This window comes from Morus notabilis, unplaced genomic scaffold (assembly GCF_000414095.1).
Source record: "Morus notabilis unplaced genomic scaffold, ASM41409v2 Scaffold902, whole genome shotgun sequence".
Lineage (NCBI taxonomy): Eukaryota > Viridiplantae > Streptophyta > Magnoliopsida > Rosales > Moraceae > Morus > Morus notabilis.
In genome coordinates this window covers 82154-108049 of record NW_010365273.1, presented here as the reverse complement: position 1 = coordinate 108049, position 25896 = coordinate 82154, and the positions used below count along the sequence as shown (strand labels likewise).

Sequence of the window (25896 nt, the reverse complement as noted above, 5' to 3'; positions counted from 1 at the left end):
ACTTGAATAAACAAAGAAATAATCATCAGATCCATTCAACATCAACTAACATTTCAATAGTTAACAACTCAACAATCTCAGCCAACAAATCATAATCTCATAGAGTTATATATATATGGATTCGAGTTCAGATTTATAAAGGAACGTAAATATTCTTTAACAAAGTAAAACAGAGCAATGAGAGTAAGAAAAACTAAGGTGAAGAGAGGAGAATCAGAATCCCCCTTTTCCAAGGTTTCTTCTAAATGCTTCCTTCATCCACAATGGGTCTTCCTTTACTTTCAACACCCTGTGACGTTTCCTTCTTCTTCTTTCCAGTACTGGAGCTGGTACTTGATCAGAGAAAGGGAGGTGTTTTCCTTTTCCAAGTTCAGCCGCCTCTACGTTACAAAATATGACCAAGGACACCTTCTTTCTTCTCAGCTGCAGGTACTTATTGTACCCTAATTCCACGTGGCAGCACATGAGAAAGTCTCCAATGAGTGGCTCAATCAGCACCCTTCACGGACAAAATCAGCCCATTAACCAGCTCAGGTCCAGCTGTCAACAAAACACACGTCTGGCCCAGCTCGTCTTGCTGCAACAATGCACAGCAATGCTGACTAGGATTCCTTCATACTCCAGAAATGAAAAGCTGCTCAAAGCTCCAAACGACTACGTTTTCTTAAAGCTGAGATTAACCACAAAGCGCACCTGAATTAGCTCTTTTTAAACGCTAATCACGAGAGAGAGAATTTATGAATCACAAATAACTAAAAACAATTAACAAGACAAAATAAAGGAGAAAAACTAATACTAATTACCCTCTAGGTAATAATTTAAGCCTGTGAAATGCTCAATTAACTCTATTTTCATAGAGTTATCACATGTCTAAATTCTTACCACTTCGAGTAGAGATGTCGTTAACTTCCTTGATATTTTGACCTTCAGAGTTGGAAGTTTAAGCCATGTGTTGTCCTCTCAAATTGGACTGGGCTTGTCATGGAAATCCACCGCGCTCCTGAATGGTTAAAGCTTATGTCAGCTTTGTGATCTGACTTTTTATTTCCTTGTTCTCTTCCACCAGCTGCATGAGCATCGAATCAACCCTTTGATTCATTTTATTTTGTGCATCCATAAAAGCTTTTAGGGTATCCTCTAGAGAATTCCCTTTCGGCTCCATGTTCTTCTGAGGCGCAAAATATGTCCTTGGTGGTTAAGATTATTGCTCTGATCTCCATTGCCCTCCAGATGATTGTGCATGTTGGTTTGGATTTCTCCAACTGAAGTTTGGGTGATTCTTCCAACCAGGATTGTAAGTCTCCGAGAAAGGTGTATATGGTTTTCTGTATACGCCCAAAGCGTTGCACTACTCCTCATATACCCCTCTTATTTCACTTAAAGTGTGGCAATCCTGAGCTAGATGGCCCTCTCCACCACAAACGAACATGGCTCATGTGCCTCTGTCCTCGCCACCATGTGGATTCCTTTACTATCTTTACTTTTGGGGGCCTCAATTTGCTTCGTCAAAACTTCAAGTTAAGCCTTAAGGCTGTCCTCTTCCCTCAATTGATAAACTCTAACTGGTCGAGACCTACTGGTGCTCTCAGTAGCACTTGGTCCAGTCCAAGTATGAGCTTTCTCAGCTAACTCATTTAGGTACTCGATACCTTTGTCAGGATCCTTCTGGAGAAAATCTCCATTGCACATCATCTCAACAAATTGGCACTCTCGGATTGTGATTCCATTGTAGAAATAGCTTACGAGGCGCCAACTTTCATATCCATGGTGGGGACACAGATTTAACAGATCTTTAAAACGCTCCCAAGCTTGATAGAGAGTTTCGTTTTCCTTTTGAGCAAAATTTGAGATCGGTCATTTCAAATTGTCAGTCTTATGGTGTAGGAAATACTTGTTGAAAAATGTCGTCATCATTTCTTCCCACATACCAATAGACCTAGGCCTAAGAGAATACAACTAGCTTTTGGCCTTGTCCTTCAGAAAGAAAGGGAAAAACTTCAATCTGATAATGTTTGCGACCTCAGCACGGCTGCGAAAGGTGGCCACCACCTCCTCAAACTCCCGGATGTGTACATATGGGTTCTCGTTCTCTGACCTATGAAAGGTTGGGAGAAGTGCAATCATGCCCGGCTTGAAATCGGTAGGCGGTGCATTCGGTGGGAACAAGATGCAAGATAGGGTGGCCGTTCACGTTGGGTGCAGGTAATCTTGTAACGTTGAGCAAGATTACCGATGCATTGGGTGCAGGGGTTTCTAAGTCTGGACGTTAAGTAAATCTCCCTAGTTCATCTCTATACCGATGCATTCACCCTAAGCGGCCCTTTTTTATTTTTTAATTTTTTTTTCTCAATTTTTAATCAAAACAAAAGAAAATAATTATATAGTAACGTAAATTGTAACCACCGAGAGTGCTCCCAAGAAAGACTATAGCTCTTGGCTCAATGAATAGTCTCCTCGATAGAGCAACGTTCCCAAGAAAGATTGGTGGGGTGAGGCCCACTTAAGTACCAACTTTCATATACAGAACTCCTTTAATTGTATTTTTCACGTAACGACACAATTATCCTCAAAATCAATTATTAAATTTTATTGAATAAATTATGAAATGAAAGCTAATTATTAGAAACTATTCCTATAGACAAAAGCCTAAATCTATCAAATTATGAAATTTCTAGATTAGGAATCAAAATTAGTCAACTAATTATAACCTAATCACAATCCTAAAAATTAATAAAGACTTAAAAAGAAAAATTAAATTAGGCAACAATATAATAGTCAACAATTAAAATATACAAATGGGGAAATAAAATAAAATCCTAATTTATCAAAAATAAAATATTACAAAATCAAATCACGATCTATTTTAAAATTAAAAGGAAAAATAAAATTAGCAATAAAAATAAATCCTAAAAGTGTGAGATTTTTTTTTTCAGCAACCAAAACTACGGAAATAAAAAAAAAAGATAAAGGGAACTTTTTTTTTTTAGGTTTCGAATAAGGGACGATAAAATAAAAAAAAAGAATACAAAAGTTACACACGGAAACTGCAGCAATAAATGACAAGAATCAAAAAGTAAACTTTTTTTTTAATTTGATGAAGTAATAAACGAATACAGGAAAAAAAAAGAATAAAGCAAGAAAGAACACAAGAAAAAGAAAAGAAAGGCAGATGCAGCAAACTAGTGCTGGAACTTCAGGCCGGCGGGCTGCCCGAACCCTGAATTTTTTCGGGCTCGGGCGGGCAGGCCCATATGCTGGCCCGTCCAAGGTGGAAATTCGGACTCGGGCTCGGGCAGCCCGAATTTTGAGACCACGCTGGAGCCCGCCGCCATGTAGGTGCCGTCGACCGCCGTCCGCCAGAGTTTTTTTTAAATTTTTCCGGCCATGCCCGACTGCTCGACCCGCCCGAAGCCCGAACTGCCCGAAAAAACGTTCAAAACTCCCACCGTTGTGCCCGACCAAAAAATAAGCCCGAAAACCCGAATTTTGCCCGAAAACCCGAGTTGCCCGGATTGCCCGATTTGCCTGAATGCCCGTAAACCCGTCCAATGGCTACTTTTTGCCCGTTGCTGCCCGAATACGCCCGAAACCCTCCCGAACCCAACCCGCTGAACCTAACTAGCCATTGCACATTGATTTTTTTGAAAAAAAATCAATTTTTTAACCCAAAAATCTCCCTATAAATACCCCCCATCCTCCACACATTTTTCTCACTCAAACTCTCTCAATCCCTCTCAATTTCTCTCAATCTCTCTCAATTTCTCTCAATCTCTCTCGATCTCTCAAATCTCTTTCAAAATTTATCCAAAAACTATCACATTATCCTAAAGCTCTCTCTCTCAAATCGCTCTTATTTTTTTATTATGGATCCTTTTGGTTATAATGGTATTCCCGTTGATGCCCAACACAACATGAAAAGTGGGCGAGGAGAAGCGGCGAGTGCTAGTGCGACTGTGTCTGCAAATGTTGCAACCTCTAGGAGGAAATGCAACCGCACCTCGACAGTTTGGGATCACTTCAACATAATTGATGAGATCGACAATGAAGGTAATACTAAACATATAGCTCAGTGTAAATATTGTTTATCTAAATTACAAGGTGACACTATTCACGGCACCACACACTTGAGAAGACACTCTGAAAAGTGTCTTCAAAAGTTTAGCCAATCCGGCGGATCCGAACTCCGCCAAACACAATTATCTTTTGATCGCGCAACCGGTGGTTTAACCACTTGGAAATATGATCCGCAAGTAGATCGTATGGAAGTTGCACGAATGATAGCTGCTTTAGATCAACCACTTAGTTTTGTAGAGCATCCTAATTGGCAACGATATATTAATGTTGTACATAATCCTAATGCACAATTCACTTCAAAAACTACTCTTAGGAAAGATTTATTAAAATTATTTAAAAAAGAAAAAGAAGCATTAATAAACCTTTTACACTCGATTAGCGGGTGCGTTGCGTTAACAGCAGATATTTGGTCTGACGTTACCAATAAAGATTATTTAGCTGTAACCCGTCATTACTTTAAAGGATTTGATTTAGATAAAAGAATATTAGGTTTTAAATGTGTTCTAGGATCACATAGCGCGGATTTAATATATAATACAATTTTAAATGTAATTGATGAATTTAGACTAAGAGATAAAGTAATGGCTATGACATTAGATAATCCTAGTGCCAATACAAAAGCAATTAAATTCTTTAAAAATGATTTAAGTTTATTCGGTGACGGTACAATTTTTCACCAACGTAGTGCATGTCACGTAATCAATTTAATAGTTAAATCCGGTTTAAAAGAAATGGGTAATCACATTAAAAAAAAAATTAGAGATAGTCGTGCATGGATTCAAGGTCGTAACCAAAGACAAGAAGATTGGTTTAGGTTCTTACAAGCATTAAATATACCTCTTAGAGCATTAGCGTTAGATATGCCTATAAGATGGAACTCAACTTACATTATGCTTTAACAATGCATCCCCTATAAGGATGCCATAACAAACTATATGTGTGCAAAATTAGGAGTAGGACATATAGACGAATCTGATTGGCAAATTGTCAAAGTTTTGTATCAATTTTTAGGTAGGTTTCATGAAGTTACTCTAAAACTTAGTGGAACATACTACCCAACATCACATTTAGCTTTAGGTGAACTTTTAAGAATTAGTATTTTATTTAGCAAATATAGGGATGACCCAATCCTAGGAGTTCATATTCATTCTATGGAAAAAAAATTAAAAAAATATTGGTCTAAGTTGCCTTTGTTGTGTGGTTTAGGTACTATTTTTTATCCTAAATTAAAATTAGAAGGTTTAGAAAGTGGTTTAGAAAACTTAGGTGAATTTTTAGGCATCAATTGTTTGGACCAATATCCAATAATAAAGGAAAAAATATATTCGATCTATAGTAAATATGAGATTAGGTTTAGAGTACCTCCTAGAATACAGGAACCGTAACAACAAGATGAAAACCAGCATTCATTCTTGAATGTTTTTTGGTTGAAGAAGAAGAAGAAGACAACTCAAACAGAAGCTGTGAGTGAATCTTCATCAACAAGTGGCAGTGGCAGCGGCGGCGGCAGCTTCAACGAGCTTATGGCGTACCTCAGTGAAGGCTTAGTAGTCGACGGTACGGCAGAATCATTTGACTTACTTCAATGGTGGAGGGCATGGGCATTAACTTGGCCAATCCTAACTCGATTGGCAATGGATATATTTTCGATCCCAGTCTCCACTATTTCATCCAAACAAGCCTTCAACGACAGGAAAAATACTTGAAGAATGCCGGAATGCATTGCAAAGGGATATTGTTGAAGCCTTGGTTTGCATTAAGGATTGGGATCGGGCCGATCAACGTCTACAGGATACAATTTTGCTGGCAAGCCAAGAATGGATCGATGAATTTAATCGATTAACATTTAATTTTGAAGACGATCCTTCAGCTTCAAATTAAATTGTAAATTTATAATTTGTAAATATGTATTTACTTTTGACATTTTATTTGTAAATCTATAACTTTATAAGTTTGTAAAATTTGTAATTTGTCATAAAATGATTGCACTCTTTTTTTCTTGCCAAGTTTTTATCCCATTTGGGTTTTTCTTGGTAAGGTTTTTAACGAGGCAATCATGAGTTACAAATTTAAAAATTAATAAAGAAATAAATTTTTTATATAGTTCGTGTGTTCATTTCAAACTTCAAATTGTAATTTATATATATAAATTTTAACACAAAATAACTTAATATTAAAAAAAAATTTAACAATTCGGGCTTTTCGGGCGGGCTCAGACCGCCTAATACAAGCCTGCAGCCCGTTCAAGGTGAAATTCAGGCTCAGGCGGGCGGCCTGAATTTCTCGGGTAGGTCGGGTTCGGGCTCGGGTAAAAATTCAGGCTTTTCGGGTGGTCGCGGGCGGCCCGTCCAAAGTTCCAACACTATAGCAAACCAACGAAAAAGATAACTAAAAAAAAGTAACGTAAACAAAAAATAATAATAATAAATAAAATAAATAAATAATAATAATAATAAATGTATATTTATCTCTTTGGCTCAAAAATCTACAGATCAATCTTGTTAGTAGCACCTCCCTGACAACGGTGCCAAAATGTGATTAACGCCAAAAAGTGATGTTCACAAGCGGTCAATTGTAGCACAGAAGGGCGGTCGTATCCGCAGAGAGATAACAAAATAACAAGAAAGATTAGGAAAATAGGAGCTTTAGAGAAAAATAAATAATAACTGAATTTAAGAAAAAAAAGAGTTTTTGAGATTTTTATTGCAAATAAAATAAAAAGAAGATTTGTGTGAAAGAAATTGAGTAGTAAAAACGGTAAGGGTCGGGAATTCTTAATGTTTCGTTCACCAATTCAAGTTTTGATTCACAAAATAAAATGATCGAATAAATTAAATCTCTATGTTGACTCCGAAAATATTATTATTACAAGTTATCTAAAATCGACAATATATCAATTTGACAATATTGCAGTAAAAGACAATTTGTAAAATAATTTGAATAACAAAATAATGCATGACAGAATTACATAAGAAAAGTGTGACTTAACTTATATAAAAATTGGGACACAATATTTTGAAAAGTAAAAGAAAGATAGATAAGATTTAATTCACTCAGATTTTGAATATTACAGCATAAGGAATCAAAAGCCCGAATTGGGTCACTAACAAAAGCTCATTTCTAACCTCACCAAAAGAACTCTAGCCTAGCTTGCAAAACATTCTCACAAGTTCTAGAGAGAAAATATGAGACTGACAGCAAGACGACAGAAAACTCAATATTAAAAACTCCTCAAAACCTTAGGCTAACCCCTCTATTTATAGTGTTCGGAGGTTGCCTCTCAAATAAGGAAACAAATAATAAAAATAGAAAATTACAAAAGAAAAGGAAACAAAATAAAATTACATATAAATTAGGAGAAATCATATATATGATTTGGGGAAGAAATCTGGCCAATTTGCTCTGATTTTGAAGGAGAAATTCGGATCCAGCACCCTCTAGACATGTGTCAAAGCTTGGTTGGAGGAAGTGGATTAAATTTCCATGTGTCGCTCGCGGAGAAGAGGAAAGGCACTGGTGGTTGGAGATAGCTGGGACCCTCTAGACATGTGTCAGGCTGGCATCGCAGAAGCGGGACCCACGCGGGAGAAAACTGGAACACATACTGATGGCTGCATGGAAGGAACGCGCGCTCTGAGGTGTGGCGTCCTGGTGACGCGCGAGGCGCAAGACGGCGCGAAGGGAAGGCGCGGGCTGAATGGTGGGCTCCACTCGTCTTGGCTCGGCTTGGCGGCTTATTTGGCTAACGCGGCTCTTCTCTCTTTTTGGCTTGTGAGGCTCGGCTGAAAGGCTTGGCTCAGGAAGGTTAAAAATATGGCTTTCATGGCTTATTTTTGTGTAGCTTTTTACACTGCTTTTTATCTGTAAATAATTAAGCAACAACTAGACAAATTCCAATTAAAAATATTATGAATAAAAATAATGGAATTGTTTAATTAAAGCTTAAATATTTTTAATATTATATAAATCAAAAGCAGTATTTAGGGTGCATTTTCATGCACTAATCACATAACAACACGCCGTTTTTTTGCTAACGGGGAAAAGCGACGGCGTTTTCGCAATAACGACATAAAACTGTCCCGAACAGAACGGCACGCCGTCTTTTTTGCTGACGGGGAAAAACGACGTTGTTTTCGCAAAAATGACACAAAACTTCTCCGAACAGAACAACATGCCATGTTTTTTGCTGACGGGAAAAAACAACATCGTTTTTGCAAAAACGGTACAAAACTGCCCTGAACAGAACGGCACGCTGTTTTTTTTTTTTTTTTTGCTGACGGGAAAAATGATGTCATTTATATGAGTGTAAGACCTCTAAAATATGAAAATAAATAGATAATATTTTTGCACCATATGACCATCATCCTCAAGCATAACACCTCGTCCAAAACTTATTAATTGGGTCTCGTCTTTTGCAACATTACGCCGGCTAAATGAGCTATTGTCGAGTAAATGTAAATCTATGCACGAGAGATATGATGATATACATGTTATTTTTACAACTTGAATCACAATTCAAACTTTTTTATTAGTGTTTTTTCTTATAAAAATTCAAATTTAATTTTTTTGCTATAATGTTTTTTCTCACATAAAATTTACTTTACAACTCAAATTCTCAACTCGAGTTGTGAAATAACATATCAAATCTTTGTATCAATTTTCCTTATTTGAAAACATTCATTTATCAAATTTGGTCTATTATAGTTGTGGTTTTCAGAACATGACCAACATTTGGCTATTTATGGTAGCCTAATTATTGGCATGAGGCAGAGACAATACACAAGAAAAGAAGGTGAGGTGTCGTGTATGTAAATTTTTTTTTTTTTTTTTGTAATTTTCTTCTTGATCATAGTGAATTATTGCATAGGCTGAAAGCAATTTGGTTCTCACTTTCCCGGTGAATCAGTGAATATCACTAAAATTCTTTGGTGTTCTTATTTTTTTCTTTTCTTCTGTAGCTTTATTTCTTCTAATAGTATAGAATTAAGATATCTAATTCTTTACATACGCAATTCTCTAATTTCTTTGCATGATTAAATGTAACGACCCAACTTTTCAAACCGTTACTTAGCTAACTTAAACATGTTTATCTTACATTAAAATACTTATTCGACTATAATCATGCTCTTGGTTATCAAAATTTCAAGATTTTTTTTTTTTTGCATAAAATTTCTTTCATCATAAACCTTAGAACTTTCCACTCATGATGTGGGTAAATAGACTTGAACATCCAGCTAATTGAGGAAAACAATTTTCAAGAGAGCATTAAATTGAAACACGCTTTACTTCCTGGTATTGAAGCGTAACTAAGCAAACTACATATTAGAAACTATTTATTCATTTAAGTGACTATAACTTTGAAAGTGAATTTCATATATATATAACTACCTAGTACATTAATGTGCCACCAATAAATAATCATTTAAAATCACACTTATAGTCTTTTTAAGAGAAACATCATAAGTATAAAACTTGAGGTTACTGGATCAATAAATTTTATTCTAATTCTAATAAAGGAAACTCAAACTTGTTAGAACATATATGTAGTGACCAGGAAAATCTCATAATTTAAATAATGAAATTCATGCATTTAAGTCAAGGATTTTTCTGGAAAAATGAAATATATTATGGTATATTTTGTGATTGAAGGATTTGTGGAATTAACATCTGTATTCCTAAATTCTGTAACAGATTTCATGTTAAATTCACGTTTTTCGGATCAAGTAAATTCGATCGATAAATTCTCACCGTACTTTAAAACGAAAGAATTTCTAGTACAGATACAGTTTGAGAATCTTAATTTTAAGAATCTCCAAACACAGTACGAACTAGCATCCAGTACACATACAGAAGAAAATAGCTGTCAGTAGAATTTTGGACAGTCTTAATGAGTAACTTAAGGGAGTGGACAAAAGTACAAGGATTAGGTTTCATTTTTCTCTCTCCTTCCCTCACTTGGCCGGCCAAACTTAAGGGATTATAGCCAAAATTTGGCTAGTGAAGTGTGCTAGATGGATTTCATGATGGGATTGAGTTAAATCAACTATTGGACATAAATGCTTACTACATTTCCTCTTGAAGCACTCCCCCGGCCAGCCACAATAAGGGGGGGATTAATCCAAAAATCTAGCTAATTAAGCTAGCTTGATAGGCTTAAATGAGAACTAAGATGAGATCAAGCAATGTCTATAAAGGTGAGACCATTAGTGCAAGCATTAGGTTAGCCATTTTTGCACATCTCCTCTCATTTCCCCCACACCCAAACCGGCCACACTCTCCACTCCCTCTCAAATATTTTCTTCCACTCTCCTAACCTTAAACCACTAGCAAACAATAGAAGAAGAAAAAAGAGATCAAGGGATTCTAGGAAGAGACTAGTCAAGCATTCCTTCAAGGGTAAAAAAACTCTAAATCCCTCTTTCTCATGTTTTAGTAAAGTTTGAAATGTAGAAATATTCCTCTTAAATTTTCTTATATCTTCTAGCTCAAGCCATTAACAAGTCTTAGAGGAGTTCAAAGTTTTTTTCAAGAGAGAGAGAGTTCTTCAAGGGTAAGTTCTTAAACTCGTCTCCATTAATTTCTAGCCAACTTTAAGCTTGAATTTATGGATGTAAATTTGTGGTTCTTGAGGAGATGAGTTGTAATAAGGGTGTGTGAGTTTTATGTTAGTTTTTTGAGTTTTGAGCTTAGTTTGATGTGGTATGCTTATGCTTGATTTAAGCTTGCTTACTTCCGGTTAGAGGAAAATTTTCCGGTTACTTTGAACGCGAAAATGAGGACCCTAGAGCAAGATTTTTCGGTGTTTCAAAATTTGAACTTATAGCTCTTGATGTTTTGAACATTTTCTGTGACTATGACAAAACCCAACTTTAACTCTAAAAGCAAGTTTGAAGCCATTTTGTAAAAACGGACAGGCTGTTCAACACAGTTTCGAAAGAAGATTGCTGTAGCAATCCTATAGCAATCCTACACCTTTTTTTAAAAGATTGCTACAGCAATCCTATAGTATTTTTTAAAAAAGATAGCATTTTTAAAAGATTGCTACAGCAATCCTATAGCATTTTTTTTTTTTTTAAAAAGATTGCTACAACAATCCTACAGCAAAAAAACAAAAAACAAAAAAAAACAGCAGCCACTGTTTTCAGCCAAACGAGGCCTTTAGAGGCTGAATTTCAACTTTCACCAAAAATAATAATTTTAGATCTCGATGAGACGAAGAATTGTCACAAAGAACAAAATTTTGGAATCCGAATCTCAGATGCAGTAAAACGCAGATTTCAGAAACGGCATAGTTTTTAACAAAACAAAACTAAAACAGTGTCGGTTTTAACAAAAGTCATCAAAGAACCCGAGATAGGATTTCAATAAAACACAATGGCATTAAACCTCATTTTAACGAAAGTATTCGTAAAGAAAGTTTTCAAGAAAAAAAACTGCTTTCTTTAAAGAATATAGTGGTTTATCAAACGAATCATCCCGACGGGCACCTACGAGCCCAATACGATAGATCCGTAGAATTTGGAAGATTTAATGTGGGTCCAATGCCTACATTAATTAAAGAGACTCCGTTAGAGTATAAAATTCAGCGGCTTAAAAGTTAGAATGCCATGTATAAGTCCTAGGCCGAATTGGGCCTTATATCATAACGGGAAAAAATTAAGGAAAATAAGATTTTAAGGATTTAATAAATTGATCCTTATTATCCTTTAGTAAAGGAGAGGAATATATGCCTTTAGGAAATGGTTAGATTTTCCTTCATAAGTTGCTAGAATAAAATAACAAACGACAGTTAATCTCACACTCTTAATAGGTGTTCATTTTCAGAAGAAAGCAAGTAAGAGACTAGGCTGTTTGGCAAAAAGGGGATTCCAGCTTTGAAAATCAAGTAAGTAGGAATCTCGCCTACAGTATAAATAGATTTTAAAGTAAACAGTACACATGAACTATATATGTTTGAGTACATTTAATGTTATAAATGTTATGCTATGTTATACTACATATACTTAAGCAGTACACCCAAATTATATGTGTTCGAGTATATGATATAGTATGCTATGCTAGGTCATAATGCATACACCTTAATAAGTCAAGAGGAACTTATAAGAATAATCTCAGTTGAGTATCATACCAGCCTCCACAAGGGAGGTAACTCAAGCTCCGCAAGGGAGAAAAGAAAAAAATAATGTCCTCTGACTCAAGGGAGGCATTCACGTTATAATCACGGTGTCATGGGGAACCTTGCAAACCCTCACGTCCCGATGATCGTGCGCAAGTGGTACGCGAGCACTCGGGCCCACAAGAAAGAAAGAAAAGATAAGATAAGATAATAAGACTATGATAAGACATCATAATTAAGCATAATCAGCTCATGCATATTTATTCATGTGAACTTACAATTATTTTGCGAGAAGTAGTTCTTACTTGCTGAGCAAAAGCTCATTATAGAATATTTATACTGTAGGTAAGCAACCGGCATATAATGCCTGATGGACTGACGGCGAGTTGACAAACGATGTGAAGATCGGGAAATGGATACCGCTCACAAATATTTCCGCAATTAGTTTTATGTTACAAATAGTTTTGCTAACTATTATTCTGAAACTATATGTTAAATGGTTTTGTGGATTATGGCTATTAGTAAGCAGGATTCAAAGAGTAGGTATATACATATAGATATATCAACATGTTTTGAGAATCATATATATATTAAGGTTTGAATGTTTCGACCAAGAAAGCAATTCATAGTATATGTTATTATAAGACTTTAAAAAAAATGTTCCGCAAATTCTAAGAAAATTTCAGTAAGTACAAGAATTTTAGCTACAGTGGCGGCCTCTTACGAGGGTCGTCACAATATACATATTTTTTATAGGATATTTATGATTTGAATAAATGACTTAACTTAAACCTTTGAAATAGATTTATTATCTTAGTGCGGAAATTATTTACATAATGGTATCCAATACCCTTGCTTCCATCTCCCTACTCCGGCTAGCCAACCCATCAATAGTATTTGAGCTACGGGTAATTACCCAATTTACTTACAACATGAACAACTTAATGAGCTAAAGCCCAGTAAGTACAAATATCCTCACAAAATATTTGCATAGATAAACATCATATAAATATGCATGACCTTTTATGCTAAATTATGGGAATGTATTTTTTTTACCTTGGGGCCCTTTGCGCGTGACCAATGGGGAATGGGGGAGCGACTCAAACATTTCGTCCAACTTCACCCAAGGTCATAAATTATCCTTATTAAACCTCTCATCCCCATGAGCCAGGGAAAAACCTCTCATCCTCATGGGCCAAAGGGCGATATGGCACTTAACTTGTTTTTATTACCATAGCCTCTTATTTAGGTGAACATGCGATTATGATTATGTTACGAGGGTATATCATTGCTAATACTTTTAAGAGGTACCATCATATTACACTTATCATTCATGTCACAAAAGAATAACATTATAACTCCTTTAAAGGGACATATATTGCATCATACTCATCATTCATACTATAGAAAATTTGCACAATACAAAAAGGTAATTTTTTAAACATATCTTTTAAAAACACATTCATGCTGTAGGTAAGGTTTGTACTCACCTGTTTCGTGTGTAATCAGTCCACAATCACACTTGTCTCGCCTACCATTAGAAAATTATTTATCCTGCTTCACAGTACTCTCCTCATTAGAATAGGGTCCTAGATTGACTTTTCTAGACCAGTTATTTTAGGTTGCTTAATTGTTTTTATCTAGCTTTAGTAAATCTAACCTTTTAATCTGTACCTTTTTAACAATTTAATTAATTAATTAATTAATCATAGATTTTAATAAAATTTTGAAGAAATAATTATGCAACCGTGATTAATTATTAATTAATTATACTTAACTAATTAATAATTGTTGTTCTTAAAATATAAATCACCTTTAATTATTATTAATTAAATATAATTAAGTAAACATTTAATTAGGAATTCTTAAATTGTTAACTAATTATGATTAATTATTAATTAATAACTAACACCTTTAAAATCAATTATTTCAAATCATTATTAATTAATTGTGAGTGGATAATTAATTAATAATTACTTAAATAAATCATTTCCTTAAAATAACAATTAGTTGTTCAAAATAATCAACTAAATCCTAACTTAATAATTATTTAGAAAAAATGAATTCAAATAGTTTCTTTTTCCTTTCTTTTAAGAAAAATATTTTCTTGATTCGTTAATTATTTAATTTATTTATGAAATAAATTAATTGCTTTACTTCATCATAAACGTGGATTCTAAGAAGCCGTTCATCTTTTTAGGTTGACACTATAGTCGTTAAAGAGGACTCAATAAACCATGAAGATTTTTTCTTAACTTGTGGTCTTTTGAAAATTAGTATTGGGCCTTAGGCCCAATCTTTGAGACTTTAGAGTTGTCATTTCTACACTAAGTGAACTTTATCGATTTGGGCATTTAGAGACCCAATTCTGATTCTGCTTGGACTCAAACCCTCTAAGTTTAAATTTAATCTTAAAATCAACTCTTATATAGATCTAAGTCGTAGAAATACGGTGGGTATGGTTGAATTTCCTTTTTACCCTTAACGGTGGTAAAAATAGACACTTTTACCCCTATAAGGGCCTACTGGGTTTCAGACTCTAATATAAGTCCTTAACTCACTCAAAATATTTATTTGGGTTTAAGAAGCATTTTCACACATATCTAAAACCCCCATTTCACATAAGGTTTGTTAATTTGTAAAGTGGTCCCGATTTTACAACTTTTACAGTCTTAGACCTCATACCGAGTAACTAGCTTATAAGAAGTTTAATCCTTTGGTTTTCTCTCATTTGGGACAGTGGAAAAAAAACATACTAAACAACCCCTAAATATTCATAACTTCAGCAAATGCAACTTAGCACTTTAGACTCTCTATTTTTTTCTAATTTTTCAATAACGATCATCTAAACTCAAAATCACGTTTTCGGGTTCGTTTCTACTCCATTTATTCTCAAATTTTAACACAAGTGTCCTTAGATTTCATATCAACTACCATTAAAACAGTTTTACCAGATTCAATTCATAACTCATCCTATTTGACAACTTAGTCTCGGGTTGCTGCAAAAATTTTCTGTTTCTATACCTAGATTCAAAAATTCATAATAAATTGTACAAAACTCGTATTGGGGTCTATGATATCTCGTTAGAAAGCTTATGATGTCTAATTTCTACCCCTAAAATATCAAGGTCATAGTAAAAAGACCGCGAACTTCTCTAGCATGGCAGCATTTCACCGAGGAGCCCCAACCAAATCCAAAAACAGGTGAGATGGAAATTCGTGCGGTATGTAAATATTATAAAAAGTACTTTTCTAATAAAAGGGGTGGGGGTACTAGTCATCTGGATAGACATTGAAAAATATGTCTACCGTTGCACCAAGGTGGGAGTGTGGACTCCCGCCAACAAACACTATCACTCACATCACATGGGTTACAAAATTTTACATACGATGCACAACGTGCTCGTGAGGCACTAGCTAAATTTCTAGCTAGTGCCGAATTGCCTCTTTCTTTTGCAGATGATGCCTCCTTCAAAGAATTCATCCAGACAGCCTTTTACCCACAATTTAAACGGGTAAGTAGAAACATAACTCGTTCTGATTGCATGAAAGTTTTTTATGCAATGAGACAATCTCTTGTTGATAATTTTAGGACTTTTAATGCTACTGTGTCTTGCACTTCTGATCTATGGGAGGGGTATAATAAAACTGGATATTTATGTGTCGCAACGTACTACGTTGATGACGATTGGGTTTTACAAAAAAGAATAATTGGTTTTCATTTATGTCCATATCCTCATAACGCAACAGCTATTTTCAGTACAATAATAGAAATTTTTGGGTTTTATGGGATAGAAGATAAAGTTTTAACAATTACTTTTGATAATGCGTCAGCTAATACAGCTGCAATTAATCTGTTTAAACGTAGTTTGAAACTGGCATTTGGAGGGGAAATTTTTCATCAACGGTGTGCATGTCACATAATTAATTTAGTAGTTTAGGCAGGAATTGAACATATCTCTGCTAATCTTACAAATATTAGAGAATCATTATCCTTCATATCTAGTTCTGGAGCTCGGCTCCAAGAATTCAAACAATAATGCAAGAACAGCCAAATGAGCCCAAGAAAGTTTCCAACTGACGTGAGACATAGGTGGAATTCAACATATTTAATGTTGAAGGTAGCACTCCCATATTCACAGCTTATCACGACATACTAAATAGTAAGAACGATCAAATTTTAATTTTTGATCCTGATTGGCAGATTGCTGAGTATTTTTTTAAATTTTTAGAAGTTTTTTACAATGCTACTGAATTACTTTCTGGAGTTTATTATCCTACTGCACATTTAGCTTTACATCAACTATTTAATATTTCAGAAACATTTTCTTATTATAGGGATACACAACTTTTTGGAAATATAGTTAATTTAATAGAAAATAAATTTAAAAGTTATTGGTCAGGTTGTCCTATGTTATATGCATTGGCAACCATTTTAGATCCTAGGTGCGGAGTAGATGGAACTGAATCATTGATGACTACTACCGCAGAGAATTTAAAAATAGATATGCAACTAAGTATTACTGACGCTAAGAAAATGTTAGAAAAAGTTTTTAGTTTGTATGAAGCAAAATATAGCACAGGTCAAAAAGAACAGGGAACTTCGTCGTCAACTACCAGTTCGGGGCCTAAAGGATCGTCGTGGAATTTCTTGAAGAAGAAAGAGAAAATGGCAGGATCGTCCTCAACACAAGTGTCTACGGAACTAGTCAAATATTTTGAAGCAAATTTTATAATCGATGACGACAAACTAGACATCTTACAGTGGTGGAAGAGCAAGATAGATCATTTTCCAACACTGTCCATAATAACTCGTGACATTCTGACAACTCCAGTGTCAACGGTAGCATCGGAGCAAGCAACCGAATTCTTGACGAGAAGAGAAGCAGAATGCATCCAGATATCTTGGAGGGACTAATGTGCGTTAAAGACTAGGAAGATGCCAGAAGACGAAAACAATAATACACAGATGATTCGATGTAAGAATATTTTTCTAACTTAGAAATAACAGAATCTTCTGGAAGCACTTAGGTTTGTAATTTACTATTCCTAGCTACTGCACTCTTTTTTCCTTCGCTAAGGTTTTGTCCCGATCTCCCCACGGATTTTACTTAACAAGGTTTTTAATGAGGCAGTCATTTATGTGTACTCCTATTACGTCAATTCAATAAAATCACATATTTTGGGGCATTTGATATTTTTTTTTAATTAAATTTAAAAAAATAAATACAAGGGCCGGGGCCGGCCCGTGAAGGGCCTGGGCCCAGGCCCGGCCCTGGCCCTTATGGACTAGGGCCAAGGGCCTGGACCGGGCCTGAGTTTTTTTTCTCAGGCCCGGCCCAGGCACGGCCCTGCACTGTACAGGGCCGTGCCTGGCACGGCCCAGGCCCGTGATGGGCCTGGGGTCAAGCGTGCCGTGCCGGCCCAGCACGGCACGTTTGACAACACTACCCGACCCTATTCACCTAATAATCATTCCTACTTATTCTCTCCTTTTTGTAACTACTAATAAACTAATAGATATGTATGTATTAGTTATATCAAAAGATAAGGTACACAATATAAAAAATAAAAATAACAATTCAATTATTGTTCGGTTTATATATCCCTATTGATTATTTCATTAATATATACGTGTTTAAGTGGTAGAAGTTCCAAACAAGCATTGAGACTTAAATAGACGCGTGTCTACAACTCAATACTAAATGACAAAAATAAAAAGAGAGAAGCAGATGTCACATAAAAACGAAAAAAAAAAAAAAAAAACACTAAAATCGAGAATAAGCAAGTAGGCCAATTGTTCTATCTTATAAGTTAAATTTTTTTAATACATTTTTTTATTTTATATTAATATTGCCTATGTGGAGATTAAAACAAACAAAAAAAAAAACAAAAAAAGGAAAGAAAGAAAGACACTTATGCGTTTGAGTAACTAAAAAACAGGAACCTTTGAAAGGATAAACCGCATGCCGTTTTTTACTAAAACAACAGTGAACTTCTGAACACAAATAGCAATTAGCATATCATTGAAACAGCAGCAAACTTCCTTAATAAAATAAATAAATAAATAAATAACCTCCAGCAAGCTTTCCCAAAAATAGTTGTATTCTTCTTTCGTCAAGACTCAAGAAGATTCATTAGGAACAAGAACAAGAGTGAATTTCAAGCCAAATATTATGACACTATGAGAAATGAATGAAGTAACATAACTCAATAACTCTATTCGGTTTTCAGTTACACTACTTTGATGTTATTGTATAACCATTGATTATGGCATTCAACAGTGAAACGCACACGTTAATCTTACAAGACTATCTTATAACTTAAAAACTCCTATTTAATCAACTAATTGCAGCAATAATTATTTTAAAATTATGAAACTGCCAACATTTTATTCTCCTTCAAAGAGAGCATCAAAGATCATTTTCAACCAAAAATCTTTTCTCATTCTCAGTCTACAACACAAACACATGAAAGGAGGAACACTTGAAGTACTTCTCGTTAATGCCGAAGGCATTAGGCACACAAATCTTGTTGGTATATATATACTCATTTCTAGTTCTATACATAGTTTTTTTTTTTTTTTTTTTTTTTTACGTGAACAAAGATTTGGAGGAGAAATGTAGCTGATTTATAAATTCCATTATTGTAGGGAGACCGGACTATTTTGTCTTCATAGAGTGTGGAGATCATGTTTATAGAAGCAAAATATCATCAGGTCTTGTTTTTGTTGCTCATTTCTATATATTTTGTCAAGTTCACTGATCCCAATGATCATGTTATGACTTCTAGCTTATCATATTTTGTGTCTTTGTGCAGGTGAAGATGAAAAGACTTGGTGGAATGAGAAGTTCATATATGAATTCCCATTATCTGATTGGAAAAGGTTTACACATATAAAATTCAGAATTATGGACAAGGAACTCTTCTCGGATGGCGGATTTGTTGGTGAAACTATGTAATATTTCTTAATTATGTGTTATATCCTTATTAATCTTTTCCTCGTCTATTCCCGGACTTTATTTTCATTTTGCCCTTAATTTTTAAAAACTCTCATTTCACTACGTCTCCAAACGTTTTATCGTCTCACTTAACTCTCTGTGTCAGAATTCTCATCAAGGACAAACTTAAATGATGCTTTTACCCCCCAACAATGATCTCTCACATTTTTTTTCCAGTTATTTTTAATGAGAATCTAATTCAAAGTTTGGAGTAGTAAAGTACGAGTTATTAAAAATCGGTGGGCATACTAGGAATGAGTGTAAAGTTTAGGAGCATAAATGGGAAAAATTTTAGTCATTGCTATATGTCATCTTAGTTAAGAGAGATTTCAAGTTGTTGTTAGGGCCTAAAATTCTCCAACTTCCTTTTTCACCGCATGTGAACCATTTAGCAGAAGGACAAGATTTAGTGTATGCAGTTGGAGGGAATTCAAATTTCTCATGGTCACATGCATGATAAAGATTTGTTGAACCTCATATCAGTCCCTTAAATCATAATAAACCCTCTAGAAAGGATCAAGAGATCTTCAAATTTGACTAATAATTCTTTTTATTTCAAATAATTTGTTATCTTAAGTAATTATATTCTTTTTCTTCATATACATGCAGAATTTATCTAGGTGGAATAATTACAGAGGGATGTGACAGAGGGTTCCTAGAAGTAAAACCAGCCCCATACAATGTGGTGCTTGAAGATGACACTTACAAAGGACAGATAAAGATAGGATTCAAATTTATTGCAAGTGTAAGACTCATTAGAAATAATGTACCTTTTCTATTCATTCCAAAAATTGAAATTTTTTCTTATATGTAACATTAACAGAATAACCTTTTTTTTAACCATGCAGAAAGATATCGCTCATGTTCCAAAGACAACAACAAGACAGTACACTCAAGAGGAAAATAAAGTGGAGGAATGTAGTAGAATTGTGAACTTATGGAGAATGTTATGGTGGTGGTCCATGTTTTCCCAGAAGAGAATTGACACAGAAAATAAGCAAAACTACAATTAAGAGAATTCATAGATCTTAATAAGGAATAATATGGTATGGAAATTACTTTTTTAACTTTCATTGTGTTGATAAAATATTTCCAAATGTATGAAATGTATTAAGTGTAAGGGACAATCAATTGCCATCTGGGCATTTAGTACACTTTTTATTAGGCCGTCAATGTGCTTAGTGAAGGACGGATTAGGATTTAGGACTGCTTTAGAAACATGATTAAAAGTCATTTCAACATGTTTGGATGGGCATATTCAAACAATTGCCGTTATTGCCTAGACTCTTGAGCAACAATTTGATGAGGGAATAATAGTATATACTTATATATATATATATATACATAATATAATACTATATTATGTTCCATGAAATAAATCAAGGAAATCAAGCTGAATGTAACACTAAAAAGAAATATTTACAAGACATTTCAATCACACTCTTCTTAATGTCGTTTTGCCATTCTTAAATCCATCACATCATTTTAGTCACACAAGATTTGCATCAACACATATTGTGCACGGTAATCCAAAGAAAATTAATGAAATTTCGCTGTGCCTTTATCAACTATAAAGTGGAAATTTTTTTTTTTTTTTTATACTAAGGTGATGTTAGCAGATCATCATGTAAAACCTGCTTTATTTAGATGAGAAATAAAATCACATGAGAAAAAAGTTATAAATATTTATTCATACAACAAGGGAACAATATATGGAAAACAATACACACACACACACATATATATATACAATTTTGCTAGTGAAGAACATCTTAACTAACTCTATTTGGTAAGTACATAGGAAAAACAGGCATGTATAGTATAACTATGAGTTGGAGTTAGGTTCATGCATGCATTTAGTTAGAGAGAAGTATTTGACTTTAATTTTAATTTGCTACGAAAAATGAGCTGCATTGACTGACAAAATGGGATGCACGTCTATATATATCATTATTAGTAGGAGCTGACTGACAATTGTTTTTTATTTTATTTTTTAAATTTTAAATTTAACTAACAAAGATAGGAAGTTAACAATTATTTTCACGGCTTTCACGTGATTTTTCTAACTACTGAAATGCTATTAAATTGTAATTCACGCAACTTACTTATCCTCATGTTCTACTTCCTCGCTTTCCTTTTTCTTTTCTTTTTAATTAATTCTCTCCTTCGCTTTGTATAAAATAGTATGTCTACTTTTCTCATTGAGTTCGAATCAGTCTCACTGTATTAAGCGGGATAGACAATTTCATTTTACGGCTGATTAATATGTCACATGAGGATGCACTTTCTATATTCATATAACCCTTTTAAAAAAAAATCCTCAAAATTGTCAGTGGTGCTACAAGAAATGAAAGTAAATAATAATTTATTTTTGGAAGAAACTAATGTATATTTAGTTTGTTCACCATTTTGGAAGTACTTTTAGGAAGACGAGAAAATGAAAAAAAAAAAATTCTAAAAAAATTTGGGAAAATTTTAACCTTAAAGTTACAATTTCATCTTGTCAAATGACAATATTTCAATAGAACAGGAGATGAATCATGACTCGCATGCATGTTGGGAAGCACAAGCAATATTTTCTCTCTTTTTTTCCCTTTTTATTTTTATTTAACTTCACAAAACCCGACCCTGGTCCCCTCCAAAAACAAAAAAAACAAAAAAAAAAAAACATAACAAAAAAAAAAAAGTTCATCTTGTTTAAGTCAGAGAACTCAGAAAGAGAAAACGATCTTTATTGACTATCAAAAGGCAAAGGAATATTGGACGGTCACGATTGATTTCATCACTTTCCATCAAGAACTTAGATGGTTTTTTCTCATATGATGAACTCACCAGTCTTTGGGTCAAATTTTGCCGACCCAGTAGTTGCACCCTCCAAAGAGAATTTTTTAGAAAATGATATTTTGGAATAATCTTATGTTTTTTTTTTCTCAAACAACATTTTAATTTCTTTTTGCCCACACGTATTGAAAATCATAAGAATTAAATAACATTATCAATAATAATAATAATAATAAGCCAATAGACTCATTATATATTCATGTCCAACTAAGATGCAACTCTCCATGTCGTGGTTTACTTTCTCAAGCACCAAACAAGAATTTCAATCTTCAACTCTTCACGTAATCTTTGTTTTCTGGGACTTTCTTGCTCATTTTCCAGGAAAATTGTGATGTGGCACTTTCCAAATAAAGCTTTTCTCTTTAATAAAGAAAAGTTTTACATTTAGAGTCCAACAGAAACATGCTTATTAGGAGGGAAATTCTTCAAACGGCACTCTTCTTCACCTTCCAATCTCAACTGTTCAAATTCAAATCCAGCCACAATTAAAAGGTAATTCTAATTTTTTTTTTTTAGACCGTTTGCTTTTTCAATAAACCGTTGCCTTCATTTTTTTCAAATTTCAGTTTGTTTGGACCGGAAGAAAGTTATTCCAAGATTGCTTTTCTTTCTTTTATGCCATGAACTTTAGCTACATATGTTCAGTCAATTATTTTAGTTTCTGATATAAGATAACTACCACTAATAAACCCCTTTTTGCTTTTATGTCTAAAAAAGAAAACAAAGAATATTTATGCTTCTTTTTTTTCTTTTTTTTCTGGGAGTTTTCAGTCTTATAAATATATATATATATATATGATGGTCACTTCGTCAGTTTCCCGGGTATTGTTTAGAAAGTAGTGATTATGAAGTTCTGAACTTTAGTGCCCACAGGCCTAGTTTGTGACGAGTTTTCATGATTATTCGCAGGTTTTGAGGAAAAGTTTACTTCAAATAAAAAAATGGACAATTTATCAAATACTGATGAAAGTTATGATCTGGGTTATCAACCTTCTCCTTCATCTCTAGATCAGAATGATCGGACTCCGGGGTATTCGACATTCAGCGGTGATTCTTTTGCCTATTGCCGGACTAATTCCGAGACATCAGCCTTTTCTGAGACTATAGATGATCAAAGCTATTCTAGTGAGCCTTCTCCTTCATTCTGGCCGGGCTTGAAATCCGGCGGAGTTCATAGTAGTAACCAAGCTGTTCTTACCAGACTAGGAATGAAGCAGCACAAGAATGTGGCTGACCATGATAAACTCGATGATCAGGAAGCCTTAGATTCAGGTGGGTTTTTGTAGCTTGTCTTGTTTTGAAATTCATTACACTAAAATAGATGGTTATTATATACAATTTGTGTATTATGGCAGAGCTTGAGCTGATGAAGGAAAGATTTGCAAAACTTCTGCTTGGAGAAGACATGTCTGGAAGTGGAAAAGGAGTCTGTGCGGCTGTTACAATCTCCAATTCTATAACCAACCTCTATGGTAAATCTTCTAAAAAAAAAAAAAAGAGGATAAGAAAGTTTGACCCTTTTGCTGTTTTTGTTTCAATCTCATGTTTCTTCTTGTTGTGATATTATATATGTAGCTACTGTGTTTGGACAAAATTTGAGGCTTGAGCCATTGAAGCTTGAGAAGAGAGCTATGTGGAAGAGAGAAATGGATTGTCTCTTATCTGTGTGCGATTACATTGTAGAATTCATCCCAACATCGCAGAATTTACAGGACGGAACATCGTTGGAGGTAAAACTTCAAAGATTCATGAGCTAAAAAATTCCACTTGGTCCTACAATTTTATCTTGTTTTTCGAACCTTTTTTTATTTCCTTTTTTTTTTTTTTGTTCGTCAGATTATGTCAAGCAGACCAAGAGCTGACATTTATATAAACCTTCCTGCCTTGAAAAAGCTGGACATGATGCTTATTGTAAGGACCTCTCCTCTTTTTGCGGAAATACAGTAGCTTAGTCTTATTTCAAATGCTAATGCCAACATGGTTTCTTTGGCAGGAAATATTGGACAGTTTCCAAGACACAGAGTTCTGGTATGCAGAACAAGGAAGCATGTCGTCAAACTCTACTCGTTCGGGGCCTTCAGGATCATTCCGGAGAATTATTCAGCGGAAAGATGAGAAATGGTGGTTACCAATTCCTTGTGTCCCTCCAGAGGGCCTCTCTGAGAAGTCGAGGAAGCATTTGAGACACAAACGTGACTGTGCCAACCAAATCCACAAGGCAGCCATGGCCATCAATAGTAGTATTCTAGCTGAGATGGAAATCCCGGACTCATATATGGCAACTCTTCCAAAGGTTAACCCTACTAGCTGAACATAAATTTTATTTATAAGTTCTATTATGTCTCCAAAATGAAGCCAATGAGCATTTAAAATTGCATCGTTGTAAGTTCAACAGTTCAACAAATACTTAAGGAAAGTCATGAGATTTCAACAGATTTTGAGCTATCTTTTACAATATTATAATAGCCATTGTCTTAATCCAACATATTTTTTTGGCAAAAAACTTTTTGTTCTCAGAGTGGAAAAGCGTGTCTAGGAGATTCGATCTATCGCTACATGTGTTCGGCTGAGAAGTTCTCCCCCGACCATCTGCTTGACTCTCTCAGCATTGCTTCTGAACATGAAGCGCTTGAGCTAGCAGACAGGGTTGAAGCTTCAATGTACACATGGAGACGTAAAGCGTGTATGAGTCATTCAAAATCATCATGGGACATGGTTAAGGATCTCATGTCCGACACCGACAGGAGCGATAAAAATCATGTTTTGGCAGAGAGAGCTGAGAGTTTGTTGTTCTCTTTGAAGCAGAAATACCCTGAGCTTTCTCAGACATCCTTGGACACATGCAAGATTCAATACAATAGGGTAAAGCAAATGTTTCATCTATCAACTTATGTAAATTACAAGAAAATCCATCCCTTTTTTCGGCTGTAATATTACTAAAACGAATCCTAAAATTTTATGCAGGATGTGGGACAATCGGTGTTGGAGAGCTACTCAAGAGTGTTGGAAGGTTTAGCATTCAACATAGTTGCATGGATTGAAGATGTTCTTTTTGTAGATAGATCTGTTAGAAACCGAGATCGTTAGAGATTGCGAATGGGTTTAATTTCGAACGAGGATTATCTTAATCCCACAACCCTTCTCTAACTATCCATTAGACAAAAAGATGCAGATGTTATATAGCTAATTGTCTACTTACCATCATGTGCTTTTTGAAGCTTAATTGTTAATTTCTCGTTTTTATGTTCTTAAACTCTAATCAATGAGACTTTAAGTTTCCTCCACAGTTATCAAAGTTGAGCTTCTACATCATTGTATCAAACATCTTTTTGCTTGGACAAAGCAGTATATAGTTAGATCCTCAATTTTTGACACAAACTCACAAGTCTACAAACAAAGGAATTCCAAGAAAAAGAAGCATTGTAAATGTTTCGGATTCACAAAACACACAGAAAATTGTGTGAACTAACTTCCATACATAACACTGAGAACAATGTCTTTAGATTTTAAGTTGACTGGAATTAAAGTTCTAAATGCTTTCAACTTCAAATTTCACATTTCCTACAAATGCATGATCGGATCTGTCATCCATTGAAATTGTATAATAAAATACCACTAGAAAATTCCATAATAAGGTACTATAAACTACTTTCATTACGAATGTAAATTTCAGACTGGGCCCGATAGGTCCTAAAGGGACGAGGGTCGGCCCAGCCCGACACTGAAGCCCGACAGACTTAGGTTGTCCCGGTCCGATATAAAATTTTATAAAGTATTTTAAAATATAAATATAAATAAAAGAGGAAGTTTAAACCGACCCTACCCAAACCGAATAAGCTTTTGAACTTGAAACTTCGGCTTGAC

The 25896-nt window shown here is 34.6% G+C and overlaps 2 protein-coding genes and 1 non-coding gene across 3 annotated transcripts; all 3 read left to right on the top strand.

Moving 5' to 3' along the window:
• The first annotated feature begins 1759 nt into the window (after window positions 1-1759).
• LOC112093462 lies at window positions 1760-1866 on the top strand. The gene has a single exon (XR_002903067.1). It is a non-coding gene; the product is annotated as a small nucleolar RNA R71 (small nucleolar RNA).
• A 16794-nt stretch (window positions 1867-18660) lies between these two features.
• Window positions 18661-20204, top strand: LOC21400280. Its single transcript, XM_024171935.1, has 5 exons — window positions 18661-18727; window positions 18843-18908; window positions 19010-19148; window positions 19801-19957; window positions 20040-20204. The coding sequence occupies exons 1-5, from the start codon at window positions 18661-18663 to the stop codon at window positions 20202-20204; spliced, it is 594 nt and encodes a 197-aa protein (XP_024027703.1).
• Window positions 20205-22876: 2672 nt separating this feature from the next.
• Window positions 22877-25309, top strand: LOC21400279 (rop guanine nucleotide exchange factor 3). The gene is made up of 7 exons (XM_010107626.2): window positions 22877-23304; window positions 23388-23504; window positions 23608-23762; window positions 23869-23943; window positions 24026-24325; window positions 24550-24894; window positions 24997-25309. The coding sequence occupies exons 1-7, from the start codon at window positions 22974-22976 to the stop codon at window positions 25117-25119; spliced, it is 1446 nt and encodes a 481-aa protein (XP_010105928.1). The 5' UTR covers window positions 22877-22973; the 3' UTR covers window positions 25120-25309.
• Window positions 25310-25896: the final 587 nt, after the last annotated feature.

What these genes read in the sequence shown, in the direction of transcription:
- LOC21400279 (XM_010107626.2), top strand. Translation starts at nt 22,974, where the DNA reads ATGGACAATTTATCAAATACTGATGAAAGTTATGATCTGGGTTATCAA. An exon ending in TCAGGAAGCCTTAGATTCAG is followed by an intron (nt 23,305 to 23,387) that starts GTGGGTTTTTGT and finishes GTATTATGGCAG; the next exon opens with AGCTTGAGCTGATGAAGGAA. An exon ending in AGCTGGACATGATGCTTATT is followed by an intron (nt 23,944 to 24,025) that starts GTAAGGACCTCT and finishes TTTCTTTGGCAG; the next exon opens with GAAATATTGGACAGTTTCCA.
- LOC21400280 (XM_024171935.1), top strand. Translation starts at nt 18,661, where the DNA reads ATGAAAGGAGGAACACTTGAAGTACTTCTCGTTAATGCCGAAGGCATT. An exon ending in TAGAAGCAAAATATCATCAG is followed by an intron (nt 18,909 to 19,009) that starts GTCTTGTTTTTG and finishes GTCTTTGTGCAG; the next exon opens with GTGAAGATGAAAAGACTTGG. An exon ending in GGATTTGTTGGTGAAACTAT is followed by an intron (nt 19,149 to 19,800) that starts GTAATATTTCTT and finishes ATATACATGCAG; the next exon opens with AATTTATCTAGGTGGAATAA.